Here is a 14,358-nt window from a genome sequence, read left to right on the forward strand (position 1 = left end):
CGAAAGACAACACAATATCGAAGTGTATAAGAAGACAATAAAATAATATAATTGCACTTAAAAGTTCGCCCTTCGTTTAAATACATTTGCATTTATTTAAGATATTTCGTGCCGCACTTGAACACTACTCGCATTCCTTTCAAAGTGTTCAGCGTATTATGCATCCCCACAATAATTTTCTTGTCAACCGCACAATTTGCATGAGTCCAGAACACACCGATATGATTAATGTGAATAAATTATGCACATGCAGGGGAAAATGAAATCCTATAAAAACGCCAGAAGCCCGCACAAAGCAAACACAAGTCCCTGCGAAGAAGTCGGTGCTAAAGTGGCCATATAAAATGATTAAGTTGCAAGTGAAAGTTATTTCTTGGCCTTTTATAATTTTAACAGCATTTTTACGCGTGCTGCAAATTGAAAGCATAAATACCAATTTCCTAGAGCTGGCAGCCTTCGAGGACTTTTTGCGTTCGGAGCACTTGAGCCAGGTCCTGGTGGTTCGCGGCGCTGATGCTGATGCTGATGGCGGTGGCGGTGGCGGTGGCGACTGGCACACTGAATGCCACCAGAAATTGTTGGCCAACTATCGTGTGCAATTTTACCGGCCAGGAATGTCGGCGAATTTCGAGGATCTCAGCTTCCGCGAGTCTCCGCGCCTGGCGGTCCTGGTGCTGAATTTCGAGCACATCCTTGTGAGGCGCCGTGTGCTCGGGGTGGCCTCCGAGGCCGGATACTTTAACAACTCGCTGGCATGGTTTATTCTCGGCTCTGGCCGTGAATCTCTGGCTGACGAGCAGCTGATTGAGCAGCACTTGAGTGGCTACAGCATGGGCATTGATGCCGATATTACAGTAGCCTTGAGGAGTCCAGATAAGTGAGGAAGTGCATTATCATATTTATTAGACAAGATATTAGCTTGCACTTATAGAGTAAAAGGGTAAATTGTATTCGATGAAAAGTGTGTATGCATAAAACATATAAATTCTTGATCAGGATTAACAGCCATGTCCGTCTGTCTGTCCGTCAGTCTGTCTGGCCCTTTGGACGTCGAGAACTCGGAATCAATAAAAGCCATAAATTTCGAATTTAATGTGCTGAATCTTGTTATAACTACGAAGTGAAACTTTATTTCAAAATGCCCAAAAGTCGTAGACTTTCACGATGAGACATGCTTACATGTCCTGTAATAAGCCTCTGTTTTTGTGTTTATTCGCTCAATGTCTACTGACTCATTAAGTTCAGTTTTTCAAATCGAACTTTTATTTAGAAGTTATTATTATTTTACAACTCTATTGTCAAAACTTTCCAATGGTCTTCACTCTAATGCAGATACTTTTGAAACCGCTGAATTGATTGAGTAGCAGTTATACAATTTTATAAATAGGAACTTGTAAAATTAAAGTATATATTAAATGCTTAGCTTATAACTGAAAGGGTATATGAACCTCGGTGGACCGAAGTAACCTTTCTACCTTGATATGTTCATAAAGTTATTGTTCCCAGTTGTATGTTTTTTGAAGCTGTAAGGCTAGTGATTCATTAAAACAAATAGTTTCAGCACATCCTGGAATCTCTATGACGTATACCGAATCAATCAGCAAGTTCCAACACCTCTGATGATTGAAAGAAAAGGAAAGTGGTCTGCCTCTGGAGGATACCAAGTGATGGAGAATTTTAAAAACACCTTGGTAATTCGGCGGCGCAACTTCGGCAATATCACTCTGTCAGGCAGTACAGTGGTGGGTGTGAATATGGCCTTGCCCAAACACCTCTCGACTTTCACTTACCACCCTTTGCCCAGTTGACAGATAAGCCTCCTGGATTCGATAGCATGGAGTACCTGGCGGACGATAAGCAGCTCCTGCAACTGGATGCCATGCAGCGGAAGACCTACCAGTTGTTTCAACTCGTTGAGCGCATGTTCAATCTCAGGTGGGTCTGTGAAACTCTGAACGAATAAGGTGCTAATTAACGAGGTTTCACTCTCAGAAAAATAGTTACTTCTCAATAAATTTCCTAGTCTGTGATTACACAATTGGCAATTGATAAATAATAGAAATTTATCCAAGTAGTTACAATTAATCTACATTTGGAGTAAAAGATTTGGTTATTGTAAAACTTTAATATTAAATAATGGTGACTCAAGGAAGTTGTGTTTTCACAAGTTAGGTTTAACTAATTTAAATTATTAATATTTGAAGTTTGTTATAGCCAATACATCGCCTTGAAATTAGTAATATCAATACCATTCTCACGATTTAAGGAGTAACAACCATAAGCCTTTTAATAATGGAATTACACTTTTTCTTCCGGTGCAGGCTGGTCATCGTTTTCACGGATAAGTGGGGCGAGTTGCTGGAGAATGGCAGCTGGTCGGGAGTGATGGGTCAAGTGACGAGTCGCGCGGCGGACCTTGCCGTGTGCCCCATTCGCTTTCTGCTGGACAGACATCCCTACGTCCAGTACTCGCCGGCCCTGCACATCGCCTAGTAAGTTGACCTCAGTGAACTTGACTTGAATCGAGTCCCAGAACAGTGTTTCCTCCGCAGCATTCACTTTATCTTTCGGCATCCACGTCACAGCCACATCAGTAACATATTCTTCGAGCCACTGAGCAACCAGGTGTGGTGGTGTGTCCTGGTTTTGGTCACTGGCAGCACCCTTCTTCTTCTGATGCATGTGAGGCAGGAACGGGTGCTGTCCCATGTCGAGAGTCGTTTGTCCTTCGTTTGGTTCACCATACTGGAAGCCTATCTGCAGCAGGGCCCTGCCCCCGAGGCCTTCCGGCTGTTCTCCACTCGACTGCTGATCAGCCTAAGTGGTATATTTAGTTTTATTCTGATGCAATTTTACGGCGCATTTATAGTGGGCTCCCTGCTCACCCAGAGTTTGAGGAGTATTGTGAGCCTGCAGGCACTGTATGATAGCAACCTGGCGATCGGGATGGAAAACATACCCTACAATTTTCACATCTTCAACTCCAGTATCCCGCTGGTGCGGCAAGTGTATGCGAAGAAAATCTGCAGAGCTGGAGAGCACAATATCCTGACCTTGCAGCAGGGAGCCGAAAGGATCATCCAAGGACGCTTCGCGTTCCACGCGGATCTCGAAAGAATGTACAGGTTGCTCTTGGACCTTCGGATGGATGAGGGCCAGTTCTGTGAGCTCCAGGAGATACAGTTTGACTCGCGGTACGACGCGGCATCCATAATGCCCAGGGGCTCTCCGTGGAGGGAGCACCTGGCCCACGCCCTGCTCCACCTTCGAGCCAGTGGCCTGAAGCAGTACAACGACAGGAAGTGGATGGTTACTCGGCCCGACTGCAGCCTGGTGAGGGCCTCGCAGGCAGAAGTGGACCTAGAGCACTTTGCTCCGGCGCTCTTTGCTTTGGTACTCGCCATGATGGCCAGTGCAGTGGTCTTTCTGCTGGAACTCTTTCTGCACTGGCTACCAGACTTTCAGTGGAGGCTGGGGGCCATGTCCACTTAAGTAATCATCCTGCCCCCTTTTGGCTTCAGCTGGCCGGCACGACTTTCGGCTACAAATTTGTGTCGCTTTTAATGTTTTCTGCATTTTTAATAATAGTAAAAAATTTGTAATAATGTCAGCTATTCCCAGAGCTGAAGCTCCAACGCGGGCAGAAATTAAAAATTCCATTAAACTGCAAACACTTGCATGGGCTGCGCCCTCCACCATTCCGCTCGTTTTGGCCAGTTTCTTGGTCGGGGTCGGACTGGGCTTCTGCATCGGCTTCATTTAGACTTAATTATGAAGCTGGCTAGAGGCGGTGACACTTGTTTTCTATTAACTGACAAGCTTTTAAGGGGCGGCAAGCTGTTAGTTTCGCAAACGACAATTAGTTGGCGCGCGCGGGGTTGCCAAGGCAAATCATAGGATCCGATGGGTTAGGGAGATGTTTCCAATAAATTATTAATAAGGGTGCTTTAAAATCGCTGGCCTTACACTTGACTCTAATAAAACGCAATTGAAAGCCTCTCCCAACCCCTTTGGATTCGCTAGGTGGGATGTTTGACTTGCGACTTTGTTTTTCCGATTCATAACTTCTTATAATATGGCTAGCAAATTGTCACAGTAAGCCGCACCCTAATTGTGTAATCACATTTGATGCAATTGGATGCGTGATCAGTGTCCTGCACTAAGCTTTGTGTCGTTGGCCACGCATGTCCTGGCATCCGACTGAGGTCACGCAGAACCTTCAATTAAGTTGTCATAATGTCTGACTGCGGAAAAAGGGCGGTGCGGTGAAACTCGACCGGGTCGATATAATCACATTTATATGACAGTTTAGAACGAGATTGTGCAATGGGTCGGCAATGGTTGGCACTACAGTACGTCCGCGCGAGTGCGGAGAAGTTGATAATCCAACTTGCTTTAATCCGTTATTTATAAGAAGTGTCAACTATGAAAGCTGCTTTAAGCAGAGCTAATTACCACAATTAAATTCGAGTTTAAACGTATCCTAGTTTCATGTTCTGGGCTAGAAGGTTTTTTTTACAATTTTCAGCAGCAGAGGAAAAACTTTCTAGAATTTTTTCCATGGTGCTCATATCTAAGATGCTTAATTAAAATAATTGTTTTTCTTTGAAGTTCACCCAATCTTTTGTTGTTGCCCGACTTAATTGTTGAATTTTAAAACCCTAAAGTACCCGAATACTTGAATTTTAACATCGGTTTAAATTAAATGCAATTTTAGGAATGGGCTAATATTAAAGATCGAAAGCTGAAATGCAATGAATAATTTTTAAATGAACCAGAAGACTTCATCTGAAACAAAACTATAAACTTTAAGTTTAACAAGAAAGAAAGCAAACTTCGGCAAGCCGAAGTTCATATACCCTTGCAGCTATTGCAAGAATTAAACATTTTTGAAAACATTAAAATTATGATTTACCTTGCGTATATGTTTAAAAACATTGAAGCTATGATGATTTGCAGCTCAATTATTTGATAGTTATTTTATATATTTTTATTATTTCTATGAGAGCTATATGATATAGTCGTCCGATTTTGATAAAATTTAAACCATAATTCTGAAATATTTAACCATTGCTATATGTCAAAGAACTAACAAAAAAATTAAAAAACAGAAAAGTTATAATTTTTTTTCATTCATTTTTCGAATGTTCCTATGGGAGCTATATGCTATAGTCGTCCGATGTTGATGAAATTTAAATCGTAATTCTGAAATATTTAACCATTACTAAAAATCGAAGAACTAAACAAAAAATTATTAAACAGCAAAGTTATAATTTTTACTAGTTACTATATTTTCATTGTATTCTAAACCACCGTTATAAAATGAATTTCTTTATTTCTTTACTTAATACAGGTAGCTAAATTTAGTCAGTTTTGTTATTATATATCCTGTTAAAGAATAAATCAAAGGTACTTGTTGAACGATTTCGTAACTGTTGACACGATCGGGATGAGGTCAAATGTTGAACTAACTTTGTTCTGCGCAGTGGACATCATTTTATACATGCTTTGAGTGCTGATGCAATAATAACATAGGTTGCATAGGAACTGATTTCAGAAAAGAAATTTAAAGAAATGATGATGCAATATTCTAAGAAGTTGCAATACATATTAGTAACCAATTATATATTATGTCGTCGTATAATGTTAATTGTTACATACATTATTTGGGTTCAGGAAATAACTTTATCACTAACCATACAACATGGTTGTGCTACTCAAATTAAACTTAATTTTAAGCATAGAGTAATTTTTTTACTACTCAAAAGTATTTATTTTAATTTTTAAGCATCACAGAGGAAGGTGCATTATATCTTCGGCTGTCTTGCCTAGGACATCAATGCTTTTAAGGAGACGCACACATTCACGTCAAATTATGCAAATTTACAACATGATTAAGCTCGTTTAGCTGGACTCTCGTCCAACATCTATATATATAGTAGTACACACCAATGTCGTCAACGCTCGGCCTGCTCTCGTGTTTGTTTTGCAATTCAAATGAATTTGCTGAGGCTGGGCTTCGTACCGGGCCTAAAAGTGGAGATAAAGCTGCGAATGACACAGCGGCAGTGCTGGCAAGTTATATATTGTTGAATGAGGTGAAGTAAATTTAATTAATATTGTAGAACAAGTATTTTTTTTAATTAAATGAAACCATAAGCTATCTCCTGTTGAGCTAGGAAATTTTACTAAATAAACGAATTAACGTTGAAACATGAAACATGAAACAGTTTTAAGATAACCAAATGAAATCCTTATTATTGCAAATGTTTTTTTTTTTTTTACACAAATGTGTGTGATACATAGTTAGTATATACAAATTTTTGGAATTTATGGATTCAAATATATAACATATATATTGCAATAGGTTTTTGGCAGCACTCCTTCGGGACATTTCGGCATGTTTGTTTCAACGTTTAGTTGTGAGTTGTCTGGGTGGGCAACCCCCTCCCCTTTCCTCCACATATAAATTCGTACAAATTGTTCAATGGCCGTTCGGTCTGTTCCTTTGGCCAAAGTATCAATTGTTTGGCATTGGTCTTTATTTATGCATTGTTGTTGGCAGTGTTGTCGGCATTGTTGGTCTGGCCTATCCGATGTCTGTGTGGTGGTCTGTGTGTTTTATTGCTTATGGTTATGGTGGGGATATGCGACCGTGCCCTGAATGAATTTATATTGTTTTTGAAGTGCTTAAATGTTTGTCCGTGTTTGCCACTGGGCGCTAGCACACTGGGCGTATGCGTAATGCGAATTTATGCAGGCTTAATGTTATGGCAAGTGCCCTAAAATGGAAATTTCGTCGCCTCAGCGACGAGAGATTGAAGTTTATGCAAATAGGGCTTTAATCAAGATTCGACTTGAGTGCTAATTAAATAAGACAAAGTCAACTTTAATTTGCAGCTAATAGACTCGAAGAAATTATTTAAATACAAGTTTCGCATGAAAAGCTTTGAAACTTTTGGGGCTTCCGATACTTGGTTGTTTACCCAAGAGCCCTCTCAGGTTTAATTTTTTTCTGTTTATGCTTGCTTGGTTCGGTCTTGGCCCTGGCTATAAGCCATAACCAAAAGCTGACTAAAGAGCCGCAACAACTTTTGCAAATCAATATTAATTGCTCAGATTCACTCAACCATGAACTCATTTAAAAAACCAAAGCTGCAGAGTTGCCGGAAAAGCGTTCAGAAAGAAAACAACAATCTGTTATATTTTCACTATTTATGCTAGGGGTTTCCACCGCTCTCTGGCGATTTTCCTCTTTCCACTCTTTTGACCGATTGTCGAGTGGAGAAAAACTATAGCAACTTTTGCGCTGCATTTGTGAGGCATCCTTTAGTCCTTTCCGTGCTCCCTGCAGTCGGGCTAATACGTCTGCGCCCGCTCTGGCGTCATGTGCTTATTATAAAATAATTAAGTCCTTTAGGAAATTATAGTTCTTGTTGCCGTGGTCCCGCTTTCTGTTGTCGTATTTTCTCGACTCTTGCAATCTGTGCCTGGTTGCTTTTCGTACTCCGTACTCTCCGGGGCACTATGGCTTCTGAACTGTTGCCTTGATCTTTTTTTTTCCTTGTGTGTATTTTGAGTAAAATGCAGGACAAATCCATTCATGCTTTGCCTAAGGAAATAAGTAAAAAAGAACTGGTATTTCATGATTTCATTGATTGAATCGATGAATTCAATCAAAAATGCATGTTGGAATAATGAATTCAAAGTTATTTTTTTAAGCTTAAATTACTGGTTATTAAAACAACTGCTTGAGTTTTCATATAGTTAGTTTTTTAATTTTAAACACAAGGTCTAGGAATAATTTATAATATCTTCATAGTCTTGCAGCAAGTAAAATAAATGAGCTTAAGACAAGTATTAATACGACTCTTAAAAAGGGTTTCAGAAACTTGTCCCTGTCCAGTTAACTGAAAAAAAAACAGTTTGTTTCCTTCGCCTTGGCTGATTACTTTTAAGAATGTTTGCGATGAATAACCTGGGATGGCTACCAAAAGGTTGAAAATTCTACATAAATTGTTTCCAAGTCCTGCCACCCCCCAACGTTCCATCATTTCCAGCCTTCGGGAAAAATTAGACTCGTTTTGACTCATTTCTCTTGTGGGATGCCACTGGCATATGAGTAATTTATTGTGTATCTAATTAATTATTGCTGCCGACGTATTTTTCCACACCAAAACAACTGTGGCCAGAACGACTGTTTATATCTGTATCTGTATCTGTATCTGAATCTGTCTCGTTGTCTATGTGGGCGTCTGGGTTGGCATCGTTAACATTGACTTAATTGCCAAGCCACAGAATGGCTCTTTTACGAGCTGGGGCCTGGTAAAGCCAGCAGTCATATCTTGAACCCACATGCAGGTCGGACATCATGATCTATGTGCGGGACACGACACTTTGCTTTGAGTTTATGTATCGTCTGGCCCCTTCTCTTTAAAAATGCAATGACCAGCCTGTCCGGAGTGGGGCCATGGCCATGCATTTTAACATGCCACGGAGTATGACAAGTGTCGGTCAACTATAAACAGGAAGGAGCGTCGCACCACTAGGACCCTCGACGAACACATGGACAGTGGCAGTGGCAGGATTCAATGGCCCTTCGGCATGGCATAAAAGCCGCTCGAGTGCGATGTTCCCGCGGAGCCTGTCGATGGCCAGGCTTACGGCTCCCACTTTGCTGTGGCTTTGCTTGCAGAGCGGGGTTAACGTCTAGATAAGCACGGGCCTCACTGAAAAAACAATCAGTGTCGTCAATAGAGTTGTTCAGGAGAGACCCACATAGGAACAAAATTGATTAAGGTGTTTATATCCGCTTAGTCTTCATTCGGAACTCTTAAATAACGCACTTCAAAGTGGCTTACCCTTAAGGTTTAATGTTCTTAAAACATAAATCACAAAATGTCTCACTCTTTAAATTATTCATTTATGAAAGAAGTTATTAGGTCAAAAAGTTTTCTTGGTCCTTATGCTGAAGTGGTAACTGGCAGTATCACAATCGAAAATCCAGCTTAATGATAGATGAAACTTCTCACTAAAATGTGCAAATTCGCTATCAACATAACGCCCAACGTAATGAGTGGTTGCCCAAGTGCAATATTGGCCCACTAAACAGTATGGAAACTAATTACCGCATAAGTTGGCTAAACTTTGGCCCCAAAAAGTTTCGGAGAAATCAAGCCAACCAATCAATTTTCGTCTGTGCGACAAATGCGCAGCCAAAAGTTGCCCCACAAATCGTTTATCAAATTTAAATTTATTTCCAATCTGGCAAAAATGCAGTGCGGAAAATTCACCATGGTCGCCAGTGTAAAATTCCGCAGATGTGTCAATGTATCTGCACTAAATGTGTCCGTATGTGTGTTCTGCATAATTTTGATGGTCCACTTTTGGGGAGTTCGAGGAGGTTTGGGTTTTTCGCTCATTTTCGGTCTGTTTTTTGACCGGGCATAAATTTGCATCTTGATTGCTGCTCTTGTTGTTGTTTGTGTTGCCGTGGTACGAGTGTTGGCAAATTCCTGGTTTGGGGCTCACGATTTGCCATTCTAATTAGGCAATGTCCTGTCACAAGCAGGCGTACTCTAGATGTGGTTATGGTCACTGGTTTGACGAGTCCACTCAGAAAATATCTATCACTTAACATCACTTTTCTATTTTGGCCAATAATGTTCTTATTTGTATTTGAAAAATTTACGTGGATCTAATAATAATATAATTTGACTTGTTAGCACTATGCGCAAGTCCCCCTTTAACCATTTTAAAATCTACAACAAATTCTAATCTAATCTTCTTGCGCAGTTTTATTTTTTTAAACATAGTTTAAGCATCAGTGTGATTCACTTGCCATGTCCAAGTCTAACATAAGCTTTTTTCCGAGTTTAAGTTAAAGGATCTCTGTGAGTTAGAAATGCGCCGAGAACCTGTGTAGACTACTACATAAATTGGTCAGACTATGCTTAGAAACTTCTGGCTTCTTACTTTTTCGAAAGGGTTTTTTTGTTATTCTCTTCATAAAAAACGAAATAAATCAAAATCAAGCAATAGCAGAGGATTATCTAATCATTCTGTTATCCCCGAAGTTTTTTAAAATGTTCTTACTTGCAACATCTTTGTAGATCATTTATGTCACCTGTGTTGTATGCCTCATGTTGACATAAACTTAAAATCTGTTACAGCTAACATCATTTCTAACAAATGGCCTCAGAAATAATCATTACACTGATTTTGTAAAAACAAGAGAGAACGCTATAGTCGAGTTTCCCGACTAAAAGATACCCGTTACTCAACCAACTTCAAACTAAAGATTCCCCACAAAACGATTAAGGCTTACACTGAAAGCTAAGATCTACAAAGCTAAGTTGAGTCTTTCGGTAAATATGGCTGAAACAATAGTCCAATAGCTACGGTCCAACATGTCTTAGAGTGTCAGTACATACTTTCACTATTTGTAGGCCTTAGAGTGGACATGGCTCCGTTTTGAAATATGCTTGCGCTGCGTAGGAATTACTAGAATCTACATTCCACATCCCAAAACTCTCCGAGTAACGGGTATAACAAGAAAAGGTGGGATTGGCAGGGAATATGCACTATGAGCTGCTCCCCTATGGCCACTTCGGACCTGTACTGCCAACAACTGGACCGCTTGAAGGCAGCACTCATGCAGAAGAGGCCATCTTTGATCAACAGAAGCCGAATTGTCTTCCATCAGGACAACGCCAGGCCACACACATCTTTAGTGACGCGCCAGAAGCTCCGGGAGCTCGAATGGGAGGTTCTTTTGCATCCACCGTATAGTCCGGATCTCGCAACAAGTGATTACCACCTGTTTCTGTCCATGGCGAACGCGCTTGGTAGTCTGAAGTTGGCCACAAGAGAGTCCTGTGAAAATTGGCTCTCCGAGTTTTTTTTCCAATAGGGAAGCGAGCTTCTATGAGAGGGGCATTATAAAGTTGGCATCTCGTTGGGAACGCGTCATCGCGTCATCATATGCGCCGGCATATTTGACTTGAATCGCAATATTGTAACCAATTTTATGAACAATTGAAAATTCAATATAAATACTGCAAAACTTTTTTGACAACCTAATATTTATATTCAGAGAGATTATTATAGAGGGATTAACATTAAGAATCGTGAGGAAAACAGTCTTTGGCAGATCGCAGAGGTAGCAAAGCAATATTTTTAAATAGGCAAGTTTTGGGGTCAGTCGTGAAAAATACTGTTTATGAACCGCAAGTTTTTTTAATAGCTAAGAGGTAGTAGAGTGGCGCCGTTTCTACACAGACGTCTTGATTTTACGCGAGAAAAAAAATCGAAGCAATATTGACTACACCAAGAACTTTCTTACTTATAGCCTAGTTATTCTCACGGACGTCTCCTATCGATATCGGAATAGACGCAATGAAGCAGAATACGCTGTTCTGTCTGAATTTTGATTTGCCAAGGAAAATCCTCCCGCTTTATTTTCCGAATATTTTTGTTGTTGTTTTTGGTCGTTAGTGGTGACAATAGTATATCGATATGCCAAATATCGAGAAAATACCTAGCAAACATCGGTAAAAATCAAAATTTTGTTGACTTATGCACATTGACGCAATTTTTTTCCCATCTCTATCTGCCTTTACAAAACCTATTTAAAAAAAAACTGAGTCTAGAAATCATCGCAATGACGCAATGAAGCAACGCAGGCAGGTATCTAGGCCCTTTCATGACTTAAAAACTCTATTCCACTCAGTTGTACTCTGTACTCTATCACTCGCTTTTTATACCCCTGCAGAGGGTATTATTTTTAAGTGAGAAGTTTGCAACGCAGGGAAGAAGACATTTCCGACCCTATACAGTATATTTATTCTTGATCAGCATCACTAGGAGAGTCGATCCGTCTGTCCTTCTGTTCTTCAGCCCGTCCGTTTCTACACAAACTTTCCAAAAAGTTGTCTTTCAATTGCAGGTAGTACATAAGTCGGATCGAGCCGAATCGGACGACTATAGCATATAGTATAAATAATACATATAAACTTATAAAAAATTATAAGTTTGCTGTTTTTAATTCTTAATTCTTTTTTAGTTCTTCGACATATAGTAGTGGTTAAATATTTCAGAATTACCGTTTACATTTAATCAAATCAGACGACTATATATTATAGCTCACATGGAAACAATAAAAATTATAAAACAATTTTTTGGTTTTAAATGTAACTATTCTATTTAGTATTTTTTTTTTTTTTTTTTTTTGACTTATTAATAATTTGACATTTCGGAATTATGCTTTTAATTTTATTAAAATCGGAAAACGATATCATATAGCTGCCATAGGAAATATCGAATAATTTTTTCGGGTCAATCCACATTATGCCATTAGTAGGAACTATTTGCATCTTACTGCATCATTATTGCATCATTGTAGTTCAAACTATGATATGCAGAGTTATTTACTGAATATAATGAGCCCTATAATTTTATTTCTTGTAATAGATGTTAGCACGATGTTAATAAAAGTATTCTCATATTGCTATTATCTAATAATATACATTTCCAGTCCTATAATTCAGGACTAAAGTTGTTTTAAATGTTGATAATCAAGTATGTTGGTCTAGTCGACGTATATCCCTTTATTGTTGGCCTTTTAAAACACAATCAGCTTCAGCGGTAGTTGAGATGGCAGAAGTAACAGATTATAATAAGCTTGTTATTTTAATTATGTTATAATAGTAAAGAATTTCATGAAGCTGTCACCCAGCATCCGTTTTCATTATGTGCATCCGCTGGAACGTCGGGTGCACTTGTGTTCGAGCCACAAACTAATTCCTAGCCATTAATTTTTTGCGTACACATTTAAACCAGCAAACTTTTACATCCGTTTTACGTCTACACAAATAAACAAGCTGTAACTAAATAATTGCCAAAGACTGTGCAAACGTCAATAAACAAGCCCCGCACACACAGGCGCTCACATGGCGTGTTTCCGTTTCCGCCCTTTGCATGGCACGTGCGTGTCTGCGGCTATTGGCCATGATTTCACTGTGCGAGTGAGTGCTGGTGTGGTTGCCATGCCTGTTGACAAATTTGTGGTCAAGCAATGTCAACAAAGTCGTTTCAAATCAATGTACTGGTATCTAAAAAATTATGCTTTTAATCTTGCCATTATTAACAGCAACGATTTAATTTAATGTGAAAATAAACAAATTCTTAGAATGACCACTAAGTTTTTGTTTTGAAAGCTTTAAAAAACAAAAAACAGCTAACTTTATAGATTTTCAATCTGTAAAAAATATTTAAGGATGAATAATATATGCTCAAAATATAATTTGCTCTTTAACTAATCGCAAAGCGATTTAAATAAATTCATTTCTGTGCTTGTGGAATTTAATCCTCCAGCCAATTGCTTGACGGAAAGTTTCCATGAGTAAGTTAAGAGAGGGAAAGTGAAAACTGGAAAAGGGCCGTATATCTTGTTAGAGCTGGGTCGGCCACTCATGATAGTATCGATATATCTAATATTTGGGTCTAGAAACACTATAGATTGAATTTCGATAGTAAACGATAGTGGTAAACTCATTTGGCGATAAAAAGCATGTGTCGTGTGGGTGTGTATTGCTCTTAACATAGAGCAGATAGTAAAAACTATAGGAAGACACCATTTGCTCTGCCGCTCTCTCGATTGACTTTTCCAGTGATGCCACCTAGACTAAAAAGGGGAAAATTTCAGTTTTTCACGGTTTGATTCGTGCTTGTAATTTGGCCCCGCGGTGAATTTTTGCAGCTGAACTGTAGTTGTGCACCTCGCAGACGACCAGCCCCAGGCTGAGATACTTCTTCTCGTCCAGCACGGCGATAGTCATCGATGTAAGGATATTTGTAGAGCTGGGTCGCAATAATATCGATATATCGAACATTTGGGTCTAGAAACACTATCGATTCAATTTCGATATATATATATTTTTTTGCTATTATTTATTTTACACGGCACACAAGGATGGTCCTTGTTGGAGGAGCGCGGCTTTATCGTCTTCTCCAGGTTCTTAATAACTATATCTTGCAGCGAGGCGTAGCGGTTGCGCACCTCGCAGACGACTAGCCACAGGCTGAGGAACTCCTGGGGAAAATCGGAATCCCCTCGGAATTTCCCCTTAGAAATTTATCCGGAAATCCTAGTAAAAAACCTAAAAATTTAATTTATAAATTTTTAAGTTATGTTGTCTGTAAACAAAATAAATATTAGAATATAATACAAAATCTGAAAGATTTTGCTCAAATATACAGACCCTTGGGGAACTGTTGACGCCGCCGTTATTGAACCCGCAAAGAAGGGGCTCTGCTAAAACTCCTTCTAAAGCCTTCGGCAGGTTGTTTCGATTTAGG

At 39.4% G+C, this 14,358-nt stretch overlaps 1 protein-coding gene across 1 annotated transcript; it reads left to right on the forward strand.

Moving 5' to 3' along the window:
* Positions 1-344: 344 nt before the first annotated feature.
* Positions 345-3,492, forward strand: LOC128252672 (glutamate [NMDA] receptor subunit 1). Its single transcript, XM_052980611.1, has 5 exons — positions 345-877; positions 1,562-1,742; positions 1,805-1,935; positions 2,322-2,492; positions 2,553-3,492. Exons 1-5 carry the CDS (start codon positions 345-347, stop codon positions 3,490-3,492), a joined length of 1,956 nt encoding a protein of 651 aa, XP_052836571.1.
* Positions 3,493-14,358: the final 10,866 nt, after the last annotated feature.

Source organism: Drosophila gunungcola, chromosome 3R, assembly GCF_025200985.1.
Source record: "Drosophila gunungcola strain Sukarami chromosome 3R, Dgunungcola_SK_2, whole genome shotgun sequence".
NCBI lineage: Eukaryota > Metazoa > Arthropoda > Insecta > Diptera > Drosophilidae > Drosophila > Drosophila gunungcola.

Bases quoted from the DNA above. Each gene is read 5' to 3' on its own strand.
- LOC128252672 (XM_052980611.1), top strand. From the start codon at position 345: ATGATTAAGTTGCAAGTGAAAGTTATTTCTTGGCCTTTTATAATTTTA. The intron at 878-1,561 runs GTGAGGAAGTGC...AAATAGTTTCAG, and splicing joins GCCTTGAGGAGTCCAGATAA to CACATCCTGGAATCTCTATG. The intron at 1,936-2,321 runs GTGGGTCTGTGA...CTTCCGGTGCAG, and splicing joins GAGCGCATGTTCAATCTCAG to GCTGGTCATCGTTTTCACGG.